At 36.8% G+C, this 18,778-nt stretch overlaps 1 protein-coding gene across 1 annotated transcript; it reads right to left on the reverse strand.

Moving 5' to 3' along the window:
* Positions 1–2,338: 2,338 nt before the first annotated feature.
* On the reverse strand, positions 2,339–18,271 carry LOC311295380 (bactericidal permeability-increasing protein-like). Its single transcript, XM_084416721.1, has 8 exons — positions 18,223–18,271; positions 13,143–13,260; positions 7,512–7,608; positions 7,318–7,431; positions 3,617–3,760; positions 3,312–3,375; positions 3,174–3,225; positions 2,339–3,070 (listed from the first exon to the last, which is right to left on the reverse strand). Exons 2-8 carry the CDS (start codon positions 13,246–13,248, stop codon positions 2,922–2,924), a joined length of 726 nt encoding a protein of 241 aa, XP_084272847.1. The 5' UTR covers positions 13,249–13,260; positions 18,223–18,271; the 3' UTR covers positions 2,339–2,921.
* Positions 18,272–18,778: the final 507 nt, after the last annotated feature.

The following is an 18,778-nucleotide window of genomic DNA, read 5'->3' on the forward strand; positions in this document are numbered from 1 at the left end:
AAAGACTCATGCTTAAAGAAAACATCTGATGATATCTTGAAGAACAGATGAAACCAAATCAATAAATGTGCACGTCTGACTGGCTGTTTGTTCAGATGTTTAGTGGCAAAACAAACACATGTGTGGAGTTTCCACATTGAATTATTAGAAAAATAATGCACACCCGAGGTGGTAATGCGGTCACGACGCGAAGGGTGTGCATTATTTTTCTAATAATTCAAAGGCCTGGAGTCAATTATTCCGCTTATACTACAGTTACCACACCTCGAAACATTGTTCAGATGATGTATTTCAAGACGTTTGTCAAGTTTTTGTCATTAAAACGCTCTATGTAGGACTAATTTCTTACGCATCTAATCCCATGCCTCCGTTACTAATTCCAAAACGTCATTTTAGAGTTAGTAACGGAGGTTTGAGCCACCGATAGCAGAATAATGCTGGTGACACACTTAATGACTAGCTGAAACATACTAAGACTGACTGTTTCCATCGACTGCAGCAGATTTTAAACACCGACTGTGTGTAAATAATGTTCTGTTATGTTGAGAATAAGAGTTTCTGTGTTGGAGTTTTGGGGGTCACCTGTGGATTGTAGTGGATTGAATTGTAGAGCACCTCCTAGTGCTCCAATAATAGGATATTCCAGAAACTTAAAAAAAGTGACTACACTTTACTGTAATATAAAATATTTTTACTGAAAATTTTATATAACATAATTTAAATAATTAATTTACTTTTCCAACAAATGTCACAAGTCCAAAAAAGTACATAATGTCATATTAAGAACATTTATATCAGGAATATTGTAAATTACAGCAATAAAAAAAAATAATAATAATAATAATTGGCTGCCAAAAATATAAATATTGGGAGTTGTCATTGCAGGTATGGTTTAAAGACACTACAAGAAAATATTTATTTGTTATTAGTTTGTTCAATATTAAAATAGTTTAACATAAACCTATTTTATTTAATAACTACTTTGATGTTTAACATTACAATTCCAGGAGTCTTTAGTGGACCTTACATTTCAGATAAAGACTTTCAATATGTTCTCATGAACCGCTAGAATCTGAGTTTTCATAGTCAGCTCTGGATGTGTTAATTGAGGTTCTAAAATATAAACACATGTTCAGTTTTCAGCCAAGCTGATTTGTGTGTAAAATCTTGAATGAAATAAAGAACATCGCTTTTGTTTGCATTTACAGAGATGTTGACTGATTAAACATAGGCCTATCCTCCTGAGATTCAGACATATCTGACCTCTATAGAGTATGAATAAACATTTTTATATTTATCTGAGATCACAATTGTTACATTTGTAAGCGAATCCGCCATGGCGCAAGCGCAACTGTCTTTTAAAGGGAATGGGAGATGAGACTCTGATTGGTTTATTTCACATTATCCCCAAAACACTCCCATTACTCATTAAGAGAATAGGGACAACCCTTTTAGACCATGCGCCGGGGGCGCCGACCATTTTTCCCGTCGTTAAACTAGAAAAGTGGATTTGGACACGCCCTAAGTGAACTTGCGCCGTGCGCTTTAGACCATGCACTTAGAACAATAAAATAGGGCCAAAAACCCAAAATGTTATATTTTATTAATTTAATTTATTTTTGGTACATTGTTCGGTATTATATTGAGAGCACTTCTTGTTAAACTGTTTACTTTTGTGAGGAAGAAAATACTTCAAGTAGGCTACAGTATGTCTACCAGTTGTGAAATTGTGTGACAGTTTTATCATTTTTATTTGCACTACAAAGAGTGTATGTAAATATATTTTTTATTATTTATTAATTTTTGGTACATTTCTTAAGAAGCATCATTTATTTGTAGACTTATTTGTAGGCCAGTTGTGGTCTGTGCAATAAATATAAAATGTTCTAAACCATATATTGTGTTTTATTGTTCCACTATAGTAATGATTATATTAACAATATATATTGAAGTTAATAGGTGTCTCTTACATTGTCCCACAGCAACATTAAATTAGATTAGTGTACAATGTTTTATAATTATAATTTATTCTATTTAGTGTCCATTTCATTCAACAAATTTAATATGGTGGCCATCCAAGATACATGACACATTTGAACATTAAAAAAAGAAAAGTATTTCAATAGTTACTTTTCCAGATATTTAGTTACTTTTATAATGATGTAATTCAGTTAGTAACTCAGTTACTATTTGTGAGAAGTAACTAGTTACTATAACTAATTACTTTTTTTAAAGTAACATGCCCAACACTGCTAGTATGTAGTTACCGCTGGACGCAGCTTTGCGGTAACAATAGATACAACATAAACTAAGTTAATAATTTCAGAGTAAGTCAGAATAAATCCAAATGTAACAATTTATTATTAGTCAGGTAAATGTATCATGCCAATTACATAATCAAGTCAAAGATAATCAATACAATAACATCAATTGCTCAGAGATAAAGAGTAAAAGATGCATACCTGACATTAGAAAAATATATAATGCTGAGCGTCCAATTACGGACTGATCTGACTACAAAATCACACTGAGCCTCTTGCAACATCTCTTTAAATAATCACCCTAAGACAGAAAACTCTTTCAAATGGAAACATGTGCTAACAATGGGAATTTGCATTTAATCATGAGTTTACACCTTTTGAGGGCAGGACTATTTGCATTTGCTTTATTAGCTTTTGGTTTGCTTCTGTGGGGATGAGACCGTTGTACCAGTCCTACTGAGATATTTTCAAATTATACCAAACATGTATTGTGTTGTATATGATAATTTATCATATTAAACCATATAGATCTTTGGGTGGATTTCAGGTTATCCCAGTATGAGGAGAGAAGGGATGGGTGATGAGGAGACTGTAAGAGTGAGGTGTGAGCTGCTCGTGTGGTTCGTATCAGATGGCGTTGGTACTTATGCAAGAGAGTGTTTAAATATTAATTCTCAGGTCCTTTGTTTCTTCGAGGAGTCGTCGTTTCTTCCGTCCGTTCCGGCTTACAAAACTTAGCTCAATGCCGTCACTAGAGATGACAGCAGGCTCCATGGAGAAGTCAAACCCAGTAAATTCACGTACTTTGTCTAAAATGAAACGGTCACAACAGAAAGAAAAATTATTTTGAATGTCATGAAATGATTTTTGTAATCATCGCAGTCAGTGGTTAATAGTGTTTATTCATAGCACCATTTAATGTTGCCAGCTGGGGGTTAAGGGTGGTTTTCATCATGGAACAGACCTGAAACAGCAAATAGTTAATATGTTAACATGGAATGAGACTCTTGGTTTCTGTTGTGAACAGTGAATGTTCAGTGATTGTCTTACCTGATTGCCAGCAATGCTGGGTAAAACTGAAAGCAACCAGGTAATTCCATCAACCAACCACGATCTGTAAATACAATATTTTAAAGTGTTAGTTCTTATAAGCTGTAAGCTAATTTGTATAAAATTCTGTGACATCTGGGAACATAAACCAGAATAAATTGGTCTCTTTTTTAATGTTATGTGATATTTGCAGCACTTACAACCCAATGGATAAACATATTTTTTTATTAATGAACATAGTAATCCTGATTTAGCTAGTTATTAGCCAGCTGCTATTTGTGATGTGGTGAGCTGAACAAAATTACCCAGTACGGTCGGCTGTGAAAGTTCCAATTTCTGCTTTACAGTCTATGTTGAGTGCTAGGTGGCCAGTTCTATCAACTTTGACTGCAACAGTGGCAGTAATGGTCAGTGTATCCACATTCACATTAATCGGACTTCTGAGTTCTCTGTGGAAAAGAGTTCAGGGCATTATTTCCTCTTCAGAAGCCTCATTTAACTCACTGTGTGTTAACCTCTATATATGTGTCTTTCCACAGACTTGTTGAGGCAGCTCTGAACAAGCACTGTGTTGGCTCCAGATACCTTGAAAATACATATTCACATCAAAGCCACTTTTTGTAAAGATCAGTGTAAAGATCAGTGCCATGCAAATAAGTTGTATAGAGCTTCTGAACCACTAGGTTCAGAAGTAGGTTTTAAAGGGTTATTTCACCCAAAAATGAGTAATTAGTCAGTAATTTCTCACCCTCATATTGTTCCAACCCCCGTAAGACTTTCGTTCATCTTTGTAACACAAATTTAGATATTTTTTATTAAATCTGAGAGCTGGCTCACAAGACAATTTAAAATCAGTTTAAAATAGTCCAAGTGACTACAGTGGCTCAACCTTAAGTTTATCGACTAGAATACTTTTTGTGCTAAAAAAACAACAAAAATAACGACTTTATTCCACTATTCATGTTCTTCTGTGTGGGCCTCTGAGTGATTTGACATAGTGTAACAGCGCTATGGACTATATGGACTATAACAGGACTATTTTAAACATTGTCTTTTCTAACTTTCTGGGCTGCGTTCTCCGATAACGTTGTCTCTTAGCGCGCTACGAAGACTCAAAAGGTACACCTTAACTACAGGTATACCTTTCCACGTGTGTTCTCCGAACTATACCTTAGGATGTTGCTTAAGGTAAACCTTCTTAAAGGTAGGGTAGGTAATCCTTTTTCTAAAAAAAAAAACATTCCAAATTTGTTTAAACTGTCTTTATATACCAATACATAATTAAAATGTAAGTACTCTGAAAAAGAAAATATAAAAATCGAGTGACTGTAGACCTTTTAATCTGCAATAAACACAGCTCATTATTTCCATTCACTCCCACCCACTCCCTTCTGAGCTCCTTCCAAAGCCACGCCCCCAAAACACATGAACGCGCGACGCCAAACGCTCAGGCTCAGCTGGAACAAGACACATTTATTACCTGAGACGAGTGGAGAGGAAGGAGCGCAGTACAGTGACATCATGTCAGAATCACATGTAATAAAATACCTAACTTTATCACTATGAATATAAACAAATAAGATTTCTTTTAGTACTCACTATCAAGCTAGCATATCGATAATGGTAAAGTTTCATTCGGTAACGAGCTATATTTATAAGGCAAAACTAAAAACAGGTTGCATTGATACACGTTTTTCCATTACCATCAGTTACACTGTGATGAAGGTGAATTTCGTGTAAGATTCATAACATATACGGTGTTTTGCATGTAAGAGTTTCCATGATGAAAACATTGTTGACTCTAATGAAGACTAACGTACACTCCGAGTCCGGAGACAAGTACCGCATCGTCGGTTCGAGGACAGGTCCGGGGTTGAGGGCGAAGCAGAGGGTCCGAGCGCGGGCAGGGTCCGAGGAAGTAGTTTTTGCCTTGTTTGCCTTCGCTGACTTGCATATGCAGGTGCTTTGAGCTGAATATTTCCGGGAACGGTGACATGTGATGAGTGCACGCAGGGCAGCGCGCGCAGTGGGGCTCGGGCACGAGACATGAAGGCATCTGATTGGTTCTTTACATTCGCACCGAATGGCAGTGATTGGTCAGAGTTTTTACTGTCCTGCAGCTGCTACAGAGGTCTGATTTTTTTTATTCCTTTTTCTGAACATATAATGTATTGACTACTCTCAGGATGGAAGGACCATTTCACCCAGTATAAAAAAAAGTGTTTCTGAACAGGATTACCTACCCTACCTTTAAGTTCGACCTTAGCAGGCGCTGTCCATGGTGGAGGCGCTGAATAGGTTGATATCGATGCCTCGATGATCGATTGTGCGCTCTTTCCTTCACAGCGGTATAGGTAAAGTATTGAGAAAACAATGTTCTTTATAAAGAAGCGTTTTAGAAATAGTACAAACTGCATTTATCGGGGCTCATTGAAATATGTACATGCAGAAATAAATATGAGTATGTGTTTATAATTTAGCATGTGTGCAATCCCAAACCCTTACGGCCATAAGTGTGTTAATGTTCTCCACAACGTATGCTGATTATCCACCAGCCATGTAGTTGACATACACTAACTGGCTCCGCGGACGGCGCCGTCTTTGATTTAAAACAAGTACTCGCTGTCTCGCTGCCATAGCTATAAAGTTTGTGTAAACTCATCTTTCTTTATATAGACTCCTAAGCCTTTTCTGTCAAATGGTTCGCCAGCTGATGTGCCTTAGGATAGTAATTAAAAAAGCTAACAACCATTAGTGTATGGAAACTTTATTAATGAAAACACTTCCATACACTGGGTGTAGGCTATAACAACTTAAGTATTTTATGTGTAAAATTTTAAAGTAAAGTAAAAATGTAATTTTAATACTAAATCAGATTTTATATTAAATGTTCATATAAAATTTTCTATGTGTAATTAAACTGCGATGTAAAAAAGCTTTTTGCGTAGTGGTGGCCACTAGCGGTATGAACCGTCAGCAGCGATAAGGTATAGCTAAGAGCTTACGAACGTATGACTTACAGAAGGTATACTTAACTAAGAAGGTTTCGGAAACCACGTATTAACGATAAGGTACTTCTTAAGGTACAACTTAAGAACGACGTAGCGTTAAGGTAGTTTCGGAGAACGCACCCCTGGGCCGGCAAGTTTCGACCCCTTAGAAGCCTATGGAGGAGTGATCCAGCTCTCAGATTTAATCAGAAATATCTTAATTTGTGTTCCGAAGATGAACGAAGGTTACGGGGTTGGAACAACATGAGGGTGAGTAATTACTGACAGAATTTTCATTTTTGAGTGAACTAAAGGCCCGTTCACACCAAGGACGATAACTATAAAGATAGCGATAAAGATATAATTCTAAAAATCGTTCTCCATATTAAAGAATAACAGAGTTCACACCACAACTATAACGATAAAGATATGAGGAACGATATCGTTGGGATCACTTTCAGAACGATTTTTTTCCAGCTGTCGAACGATAAAACACTGATAGCCAATCAGAATCCATTCTAATTTAAAGATCTCGCGCATTTAAAATGGATCTGGATCATCCGGGCGCGCGCGTGCTTAGAATAAAAAGACCGTTATCGGTCGTTGGTGGACGCATATAGTTATCTTTATCGTTATCTTTATAGTTATCGTGCTTGGTGTGAACGGGCCTTAACCCTTTAATACTAGTATTTTTTTATAGTTGATGTATCCTGGATGTAACCAAAATGACAAGGCAGTTATAAAAAAAAAAAAAAAAGGGTATTAAAAAGTATTAAATTGGAAGTGCTGATGCCCTGAAAATAACATGAGGAAGACATTCAAAAACGTTTGCACCTGCCACATTAACCAATTTATTTTTTCCATCTGTTAAATTAAGCAAAAAATTTTTTTTGTCTGTTTATTGTGTGTTTTTATTAAAAATAGAATTGTGTGAAGAATGTTACCAGTTTGTTACTACTATTCTTTTTTCTAATGATGTCTTTGATGAAAATTTGTGATATGAACATTATACTAACCCCGATATCAGATTTCCAGTCACTTGAATTTTGGGACTATGCATTTTTATAATGACTCCAGTGTCTTTATCAAAGTTCTGCTTCGAACTAAGTCCATTTAAATGAATCTTGATTCTGTCAAGAAAATATGCACATTTTAATATAAAATATACATTTTATTCAGCTGGAGGATATTGTAGGAACACTGGTCTTACCCTGTAGCTGTATACTGTTTGATCACTCTAACGGTTTGGTCTGGAATATCCATGTCTTGGATAAGCTGTTTGAACTTCTCAATAGCCTTACCTGCAACTGTCAAAACAAACAAACTTTTGTACTTAAAGATTAGGGTTTTGGATCTGTCCCTTTATTTTTATGACATGAAAGATGCAAACCCATCAGGGCCTACATGTGATCTCCATGTCCATGCAGTGTTGTGATTATTGAACTACATATTATAAAGATTTTATTCACAGTTAGTCACATGTTAGTCACAGGTCAAAAGTCACAAAATAGAATAGAATAAAGAAATAAAATGTATTACAAAAGTTTTTGCAAAAGTGCAGTTTATCACATTAGTCTGTTTTAATGTTTAATGTTTGTTTTAAACTACCTTTTAAATCTCATTATGCTATATTATCACCAAATACTGGATTCAATATGTTTGTGTACATGAATGTGTGTTTCTGTGTGTGTGTGTGTGTGTGTGTGTGTGTGTGTGTGTGTGTGTGTGTGTGTGTGTGTGTGTGTGTGTGTGTGTATGTGTATGTGTGTGTGTGTGTGTGTGTGTGTGTGTAGCTGCGTGAGTGTGCATGTATCCATGTATGAACAACATGATGTGAACAACATGATGAATACGCTTCTGAAAACGAAATGATTCTCTTATTTTTGATCTCTCCCATTCATTTTCAATGGGTGGTCTAGTGTGATAAATTGTACAGAATATTTTAAAAGTTTATTCAGTATTGCCAAAATTCCATGCATAAGCTCAGATAAAGGAGGCATACAATGCAAAAAGAAATACAAAACCTGTGCTAGATGAAAGAAAACAAGTTGACAAAAGTCAATATTAAATCCAATATTTGATAATAATATATGTTACAGTCACATTCAGTTTATTTTAGGTTCTTGGACTTTCTGTTTTGTTTACATTCATCATAGATGTTCCTTGTAGTTTCCCAGCACTGATCAGTCAACATGGACACTACTAACACTAATCATAAAAGCTTTTCATCTTTTAGTTAATCATCACTGTGTATTTAAGTTCCTGCTTTTGTTCTGTTCCTTGTCCGGTATTGTTTGTGCATAGCACACAGTCTCACTCGCTACTGTCACAGTCACCAGCTGGTGTGCCCATGTTGTAGCCTGGCAAGCCAGACCTACATCAAGATGTTGGGTCTGGCAACTCACCATAGACACGGCTCAATCCGAGGGGCGGGATAAACGACTGTCTTTCAAATTCCCTCTGCACGCAATAGGACAGCGCTTCAACCAACCAGAGCGTTTTCCCAACAGCGGAGCTAGATGATAGATTCAACTTTTGCCATATCTGGCCGGCAAAACTAAGAACACATCTTCCTTTTTTTTAAGAATGACTTAAGTGCTGTTCTATGCTCTTTTCTCAAAGAAAAACCTAACTCCAAGTCCTCCAGAGTCGCGGACAAAGCCGATTCGAAAGACTGCTGTTCGCCAGCAGCAGCTCTTCTTTGTTTTCAAGTGGCAGGGAACCGTCGCAACTCTGTCGTCATATGTTAAGCCTGCCCCGCCTACTCTATACGCGACGTGATTGGCCTGACCCAATTTAGATTTTTGCAGCTCGAAAGTCAACGGAGAGTTGCTAGACTGCCCTGGCTGCAAAATACATTTTGCTGCCGCTAGGGTGCGTCTAGATTTCTAGGCTACCCATGTTGACCACTAGAGGGCACTCCTTCTCTGACCTTTGTCACTCAGGCGAAACGCTCGATGGTGTTTTAAGCCCCCAATGGCTCCTTAGAGGCAGCTAACCTTACCCTTACCCTCAACCTTAAACCTACCCATCCCCTCGCTGCCTGGAAGGCACCGTTGGGGGCTTAAAACACCAAACACCGGGGCGAAACACTCAGTTTCAGTCAATCTCATGTTAATTTTGAGTACCTATAAGCCGTTTCTCAATATGCTTTCTTGTCTGTACTTGTGTTCTTGTGGACTTGTGAAACGTCATCAGTCGCTGCCCAAGTACTGTTCCAATTCAAAGTTCACATCTAGCCAAGTCCAGTTCAAATCCCCGGATGTGTTCTTGATCCGCCCCTTTTACTGAGGATGCATCGAGAGGTGACTTGTGCAGACTTGAGACAGCCAGGTATCCCAGAATGCATCTCACACCAACCAGCAAGCGTCAATAGCAGAAGAGAAACCTCGCGTAATTTAAAAATACTGCTGTAATTGTGTCACGAAATGTAGTTTTAAGAGTATTTCAGGCGAGAATGTAATTGTTTAAAGCTCAAATCTTTGGTTTATTTATAAAGATAGCGCCTATTTGAAAATTTGATCTGACCTTTTCGGAGTTGTGAGATCCAGGCAATCGGAAGCTCGGCGCTCATGTAACGTTACCCCGCCGAGAACAGCCTTTCCTCGGCTAGTGCAGCTGACGTTTGCCGCTGGCTCGGATGTCTCTAGTCTAGTGGTTTAACATGAGATATAAATCGTCTTGTGTATATCTAACGGGTGATTTATTTATTTTATTTGTCTCATTAATCTATAATTTGTTCCCTGGCAAAACGTTTTAGCTGAGGGCAAAGTGAAGTTTCATAGCTTTATTTAGTCTATTTAACTTTAACGTTGTAGCCTAGAGAGCATTTTATTTTATATATTTAAAACATATAAAATATTTTATTATATATTATATTTGATTTTATTATACATGTTGCCTACATTCTCTTCACTGTATGTAGCCTTCATATATCATAATAAATAAATAAATAAAATGACACAACCCTGTCTCTTTTTGCTAAATGTTAGTTTAATGATCAATATTATAATGTTTTTTATGTATCATATTTTTTGCCCAGACTCATCATGAATTATTGCATTCACCTGTTTGTCATTACATTGTTTGTCTACTTACACAATGTTCTCTCTGTAATTTTTCATCAATTGTAGTTGTCACACTGCATGTCTGAGCACTCTCCCTTGTCTCTTGTATTTGTGTGGATTGTTTTTGTTCTGGATTTTCCAATAAAGCTGCGCTTGGATCTTATTAAAGTCTCAGAGCAATCCGTGACAGTTACGTATCTTGTTCTGTGTTGTTTAAATAAACCGTGTGTAATATCTTATATTCATCTTCCTTGTATCATCATGTTACAGTATAGAGTAATGAGAAGTAATTTTTAGTAGGCCGGACATTTTTGAACAGGAACACCACAAGTGTAACAAAATGGAAAGAAAATCACCAAAAATAAAAATAAATAAATTCAAAGCATCCTCTAGAAGTAGCAGTGTCTTGTTCCCCTTCTCAGGGAACCATATTTACATGCGTAACTTGAGACATTTTACTATTTTTTTCCTATGATCTATTTGGTTGTCCTTTTGTAGTTTTCTTGTTTATTACTTCCCTGATTCTGTCCAGGTCTGTATTGTTAGTCTGTCACCCTCTGTGTATTCAGTGCATCCAGAAAGTATTCACAGCAGTGATGGGAAGTTTGGATTATTTTACTGACTTTCTTGTTCGATCTCGTTCATCAAAATGAACTAATCTTTTTTCGAGTCATTTCGTTCATTCAATTGGCTTTAAATGTTTTACTTTTAACAGCCAAATTCACCAAAAACAACCACCTACGCAATCTTGATCATATTCTGAATTAAGAAATCATTATAATGCAGTCAAAAATAATTTACAGGGAACATACATAATTACTTTGCCTCCGAGTCTTTTGTTCATTTGTCATGTGACAGACGCAATGAACGGATCGTTCTTGAATGACCCATCACTAATTCATAGTGCTTCACTTTTTCCACATTTTGTTGTGTTACAGCCTTATCCCAAAATTGATTAAATTCATTATTTTCCTCAATTCTACAAACAATTCCCCATAATGACAATGTGAAAGAAGTTTGTTTGAAATCTTTGCAACTTCTTGCAACTATTCACAGCCTTTGCTCAATACTTTGTTGAAGCACCTTTGGCACCAATTACAGCCTCAAGTCTTTTTAAATAGGGTGCTACAAGCTTGGCACACCTATTTTTCCTATTTTTTGGCAGTTTATCCCATTCTTCTTTACAGAACATCAAGTTCCATCAGGTTGGATGGGGAGTGTCCGTGCACAGCCATTTACAGATCTCTCCAGAGATGTTCAATCGGGTTCAAGTCTGGGCTCTGGCTGGGCCACTCAAGGACATTCACAGAGGTGTCCCGTAGCCTTGGGTGTGTGCTTAGGGTCATTGCTCTGTTGGTAGATGAACCGTCACCCTAGTTTGAGGTCTAGAGCATTCTGGAGGAGGTTTTCATCAAGGATGTCTCTGTATATTGCTGCATTCATCTTTCCCTCGATCCTGACTAGTCTCCCAGGCCTGATTGCAGACCATACAGGCCTGATTGCTGTGCTGCAGAGATGGTTGTTATTCTGGAAGGTTCTCCTCTCTCCAGACAGAAACACTGGAGCTCTGTCAGAGTGACCATCGGGTTCTTGGTCACCTCCCTGACTAAGGCCCTTCTCTAACGATCACTCAGTTTGGCCAGGCGGCCAGCTCTAGGATGAGTCCTGGCGGTTCCAAACTTCTTCCATTTACGGATGATGGAGACCATTTTGCTCGTTGGGACCCTCAACACTGCAGACATTTTTCTGTACCCTTCCCCAGATCTATGCCTCGATACAATCCTATCTCGGATGTCTACAGACAATTCTTGGACTTCATGGCTTGGTTTGTGCTCTGACATGGACTGTTAACTGTGGGACATTATATAGACAGCTATGTGCTTTTCCAAATGATGTCCAATCAACTGAATTTACCACAGGTAGACTCCAATCAAGTTGTAGAAACATTTCAAGAATGATCAGTGGAAACAGGAGGCACCTGAGCTTTTTTCGTTTTTTATTTTTAATAAATTTGCAAAGTTCTTTCCATACTCATTATGGGGTATTGTTTGTTGAATTTTGAGGAAAATAATTAATTTAATCCATTTTGGAATAAGGCTGTAACAACAAAATGTGGAAAAAGTGAAGTGCTGCACTGTGTTGGTTGTCAGGTCTTGTCCTTCAAAGGCAGTGATGCTGGTGTTCTCAGTCCAGTTTAGTGTTTTGTTTTCCAGTTTTTGAGTTATTTGTATTTTGGTATTATATTAACTTGATGATCAAAACATAGATTGAGTAGATCAAGTCCATCAACATCCCCAAAGCTTGCGTTTCTCTTACCACTTTGTGGGTTTGACATTTAATTTAGTAACTTCAGGAAGTTTTGATTTTTATGCTGTTTTATGTTTAAAGATCACATTAGCTTACATGTGCGTAAGAAATCACTTGTTTCTAATTCTTCTTTGATTGGATTAGGTACTATTTTAGAAAATGCGTAATAGTGCCCCCTTATGGTATGACAGTGAAAACATGGATTGCCCCAAAATTCAATCAACACGTTGTGTCATAAATTATGGTAAATTCCGTCATAAAACTAATAAAACTGCATTTTGATCACAGCAGTACCACTGCTAACTCACAGCATATCACTATGAGAGCAGGATAAAAGGATGTGACGTTACATTGTTGCAATGCCATTATAAGAACAGTTGCGGACAGTGACATACCTTCTACCACAATCATACTTTCAGATTTATCTGAAATATCACAGGGCACAGTTATATTTTGCTCACACTTACCTAAATCAAGTCCCCTCTGGGTTAGTTTGACTTTAACTCCAGTATTGTCACCTGTAACCACTGGGACCAGAGTCAACAGCACTAGAGTACACCAATAGAACATCATCTTCTCACAGACCTATAAGAGAGACACATGGGTATTTGTTAAGACAAAATAATATTTGTTCCTGCCAGGATACAAGACACAAGTAATATTTCCCAGTCTAACTGTTTTCTCTTGAAATCATCTGCAGACTTGTTCTTGGCATTCCACCATGTAGCATTGTTTCAACATGGGGACAAGATAATGGTGAAATATTTGTTGTCAAAACCACATAAGCTGAAGAGACTGCCTTGACAATCCACCTCGTACGTTTGGAAGCTAGGGAGCCCTTCTTGGGTGACCCAAAGCATAACAGCAGCTGGTCAGACTTCCTCCACTGTGAAGATCTGAGGACATACATCTTAAGAGCCCTCACAGGGCAAGGTAAGTGAAGCCTCTCTTGGTCTGCTGACACATGTTGAGGAGGAGGGAAAGCCTGAAAAACTATAGCTTTAGTTGGTACTTTAGGCACATACCCCAGTCTCATGTGTAAGAAGAATTTGACCGTAACTGGGGAAAACTCTAAGCAGGAGGAGGCAACTGACAGGGCCTGTAAATCTCCTACTCTCTTTAGGGAGGGTAATTGCCAAAAGGAATACCATTTTGAGCATGAAAAGCTTCCATTGGTTTGAAGCGAGCCAGGGACAGCCCTTCCAGTACCATAACGTTGTGTTGGCTTAAAATGTTATGCTGGGTTAATATGCTCTGCCCACTAGGGGTCGCTCCTATCCTGGAGTGTTGAGAGGAAAGGAGTAGAATAAAAAGATGGAGAGTTGAGCTACTGCAGGTTTGTTACTGCTGCTTTTTCTTTTATTAATACTGATGTAAGATGCAACACATTGTCAAATCCCAGGCCGGGACCTTCTCAGAAGCTGCATTCCTCGTCCTCAAAATGCCACGCAGGAAACCAAAATAACCAAGTGGTGTCTCCCCAAAGACCCATATAGCTTAGAATAAAAAAAATTATTCGCTTTGGTACTATTTTCACAGTGTACATTTTCAAAACTCTTAGTACAAAAATCTGATCACACTTGTATCGCAGATATTCTTTCAAAACCTGATGTTCAGAGTATTTAATCTCATGTAATTGACTGTTTCCTTTCCCTTGTACTCTATCCTTCTCTATGTTCACAAATTGCAACACACACACACACACACACACACACACACACACACACACACACACACACACACACACACACTTTGAAAATAGTGTTTATAATCTAAGATAAATCGCTTATAATGTAAAAATAATTCATTATATTTGGTTATCCGTATAGGAAACTATACCTGTAGAATCAATATCTATAGAAATATATAGATGTACCAAATGATTAATTGATTAACCATTAACAACAGTTGTATTAAATAATAGACAAATGTATTAAACTGAACGAAAAGAGATGCAAATGAAAAGTTTGATAGTAATAGCAGATTGAAAGGCAGTTACTGTTATTGAAACATTTAGATGAAACACTTATTTTGTGTTGTGAAAAGGATACTTGAAACCTGTTGAAATCAGATATTTGTGTCATTTTAAACTGCTTTATACAGAAGTAATTCAAAAGTATGAAAATACAAATGTAGCTGGTGCACGTGTAAACGTGAAATAAGGTAAGCAAAGAAGACTCAAGAAGGTGTTAAATTGTCCTATTCTATATCTTAACGTATAGGATAATGTTGAGATGTGCATGCTGTGGATTAAATTGTGTTTTTAGCTTTTATTTCCAAATGGACACATTTACAATCAGTAAGCATTTGTATAGACCGTTTGTCTGGTGCAACATTTGCTATCATTTTAAAGGGGTGGTATAATGCCCCTTTTTACAAGATGTAAAATAAGTCTCTAATGTCCCCAGAGTGTGTATGTGAAGTTTGAGCTCAAAATACCCCACAGATAATGTCTATAGCATGTTACATTTTAATAAGATTTGAGGGTTGAAGATTTAAAAATCTTTTTGAGGGCGAGCAAAACCCTTTTAAGTGCATTTAAGTGTCCCTTTAAATGCAAATGAGCCGCTGCTCCCGGCACAGAGGGCGGAGCTTCAAGAGCTTGTGTGTGTGTGTGTGTTAGCAGCTCTGTTAAAGGGATAGTTCACCCAAAAATAACCCTCACCCTCAAGTTGTTCCAAACCTGTATGAGTTTCTTTGTTCTGCTGAACACAAAGGAAGATATTTGGAAGAATGTTTCTAACCAAACAGATCTCGGTCCCCATTGACTACCATAGTATATTTTTTTCCTACTATGGAAGTCAATGGGGACCGAGATCTGTTTAATTACAAACATTCTTCCAAATATCTTCCTTTGTGTTCAGCAGAACAAAGAAACGCATACAGGTTTGGAACAACTTGAGGGTGAGTAAATGATGACAGAATTTTCATTTTTGGGTGAACTATCCCTTTAACCTCACAGGTACTGAACATTTCTAAAATGTTTTGACTTTTATGTTCAAGCTGGAGTCGTACAAAGATGGAGAGACTCAAGAAGTGACAACATGTAGAATGCAACAGGGCATTTCTGAACGGTTAGTTGATGAATTTATGTTGCTGATGTGGATGTGTATTGCATTTGTGTTACGTACTGTATTGCAATAAATGTGAAAAGACGGATGTGACAGCTTGAGCAGACTCCCAAATGTGCTGTAGGCCTTAAAAAGTGATTTCTTTAAAAGAAAATATCTCCCTTTGCTTTGAACTTTGAGCGTTGCAATTTTGTAGATATTGTTTATGCTCAAACAGCAACATTACACACTAACTAAAGTTAGAAAAGTGAAATCATAACCAACCACCCCTTTTAAAATAACTTTTCAATGCACTGGCATCATTGAACACAGCAAAATATCACCATCACGGATCTCTAGCTATAATACAATACAATACTCCCACCTAGTGTGTTAGGCTACCTTATGACACGAGTAAACTTGCATCAACACAGAACGGACAACCCAAACACAACTTAATGCACTAATCAATGTCGTCAATGCCAGTTCAACTTGTAATCTTTTTTAAATCAGCCTTCGCCTTTTTTGACTGGGTCTGCCTTGATTCTGAAGCATTAGCTATTCTTGTCCGTCACGCGTTTATTTGTACTATTTTTCACTTTTTTTGGTGTATAATTCCATTGTTCTTCACTCATGTCTTTTCAAAATATATAATACACAAATTCAGATGAGCCGTTTGCGGTTCTCTGTCTTTATTGAACATTACACTCCAGTCAATCCGTTTTGCAACATGATTCAGTTAAAATCACAACGCTATGGTAAGCTGCAGAACTTTTACCGTATGAATGCATCCAGATATTATTTAATAATACCTGAAGTAATTCATCCAGTAGGTTTTTTCTCCGTGACAACAATAGTAGACAACTCTACGGTTGTAGAACTAGCACTAAGCGTGCTACATCAACAAGACAGAGAGGGGCTCTGGTGAGGGGGAGGAGCTAAGTCAGTTCAGATATCTTAAAATATAAAGTCGAAACAAAATTAGAGATCTTTAATTACCTTTGCGTATATGATGAGTCAATTGAAGATATTGATGACGTCATTACAGATATCTTTAATGGAGTTTTGACTAGTCAAAATGTTTGACTGATCAAAAGTCAAATTTATTTGTCAAAATTAATTCTTGTACATTAATTGATACTTTGAAAGTTATCTCTAATGTTTATGGTCTTTTCAGGCAGGATAAGCGATATATAGAAACTTCTAAAATGGGTGTGTCTACTGCACACATGCAGGTAACTGAACTCAGACTAATTAGATTTCTTTACGCAGGCATTTATGCAGGAAATATTAAGAAAGAACATATATCTGGGATTATTTGCAGGATTTGATTTGAATATACATTAAATATTACAATACATACAATCCCCTATTACTAAATTGCACTACTATATTAAAAAGGTTTACCATGCATCATCTTGCTTGGAGTGACAGCATAAATGCTTGGAAATAAAACTTCATGTCTTTAAATCCATACGCAGTCAGCATCTTTCCCCTGAATCATTTTTTTTAACCGTGTGTATTATTTCCTGATGTTTTTTTTTTTTTTGTTGTTGACCAACATCCATACAGACTCTTGGAAACCGTTACGAAGCCAGAGGTCAGCTCAAATGCTTTACAAAGCATAAATTTGCATTCATAAATCATTGTATCATTTGTAATATAAATGAGGTGTCTCGTCTGTCAGCTGATCTGATATTTGCTACTGTAATGAAGATGAAAATATATTTTAATAAGCAGGGGAAATTCCTGACTTTAAACAAATAAAAGTGTAAATGTTTGGAAGTTTGCATTGTAAAAATGTACAGGGAGACTAAAGATAAAAACGCTGACTCGTTAGGTAATGTTTCCTCATTAAAATCAGATGATTTCCTAATGTGAGGGAATACTAGGGAATACCAATATGGCGGCAATCCGTTCATTTATATAGATCAGTGATCCTGACTAGTCAAATTATAATTATAAGTCGTCGAAATACATTTGTAACTTTCTAAAATATATTTATGGATAGTCAAATCATAGTTTTATGTCAGTTCTCCAGTGTCGTCATCCCTCGAAAGGGAACTTCTTTTCAAAGAAAATTTCAATGAACTTCCAAAGAGCGGATTCTCTGCTTTAAAGAGTTAGTGAGAAGTAACTTTGCAACTACATGTCAACTAGCACTCATTGGATTATTAGTAGACTTTCTGCTTGATATCTGCTAACACTTTACACTAACACTCCCTTGGGGACCATCAAAATAAATATAAGTAAGTGTCCGCTTATTCTACTAACCCCAACCTAACAGCCTACAATAATCTGATGAGAGTTAGGTGACATGTAGTTGCAAAGTTACTAATAGTAAGTAGAATGTGGACTATTAAAATAACCTAAAATAACAAGCAGCAACTGCCAAATAATTTTATTAATTTGAACTAAATAATTATGTTTAACTTATATATAACCAATATTACAACATTTCAAAATAAAATAGACCCTGGAGAAAGCAAACCCATACCTGAGGAGACTTTCGAGGAGACTTCCACTATGGAATAACAGCACCTGTAAGAAAACTGTTGTCCTGCAGGAGTGTTGGAAGCTTTTTTATAGGTCAGGGTGTTAAGATAAGCACGGCTCACATCTTCAGGTTTTTCATTATGGCCACTAACTTTTGCATGCTGTATCTACAATCCATGTAAATTGAGTAATTGAACCTAAACGGTCATTGCCAAAAGTTTGTACAGGAATAGTATACGCTTTTATTGGCTGGGTTGGTGAGCCCTGCTCCTGTCTTCATGTATTTTGTATTTCGGGTTTCAGTAGCTTGCGTTCAGCATCTCGTGAAGTGATCAAGTTAAAAAGCTTATGAACACCTTATTTGTTAATGAAAAATATCTGCATTTTCACTTTCATATTTCTTTAGATCTTTTTATTGCTTTGGCGTAATTATAGATTTTTCTTTTATGCCAAAAATCATTAGGCAATTAAGTAAAGATCATGTTCCATGAAGATATTTTGTAAATTTCCTACTGTAAATATATAAAACGTTTTTTTTATCGATTTTATTTTTTTTG

This window comes from Rutilus rutilus (genome assembly GCF_951802725.1).
Source record: "Rutilus rutilus genome assembly, chromosome: 8".
NCBI lineage: Eukaryota > Metazoa > Chordata > Actinopteri > Cypriniformes > Leuciscidae > Rutilus > Rutilus rutilus.

Excerpts from the sequence above, each read along its gene's own strand:
- LOC311295380 (XM_084416721.1), bottom strand. The coding sequence starts at position 13,248 with ATGATGTTCTATTGGTGTACTCTAGTGCTGTTGACTCTGGTCCCAGTG. Across the intron at positions 7,432-7,511 it reads AAACAGTATACAGCTACAGG|AATCAAGATTCATTTAAATG; the intron begins GTAAGACCAGTG and ends TTTTCTTGACAG. Across the intron at positions 3,071-3,173 it reads CCAGCTGGCAACATTAAATG|ACAAAGTACGTGAATTTACT; the intron begins GTGCTATGAATA and ends GTTTCATTTTAG.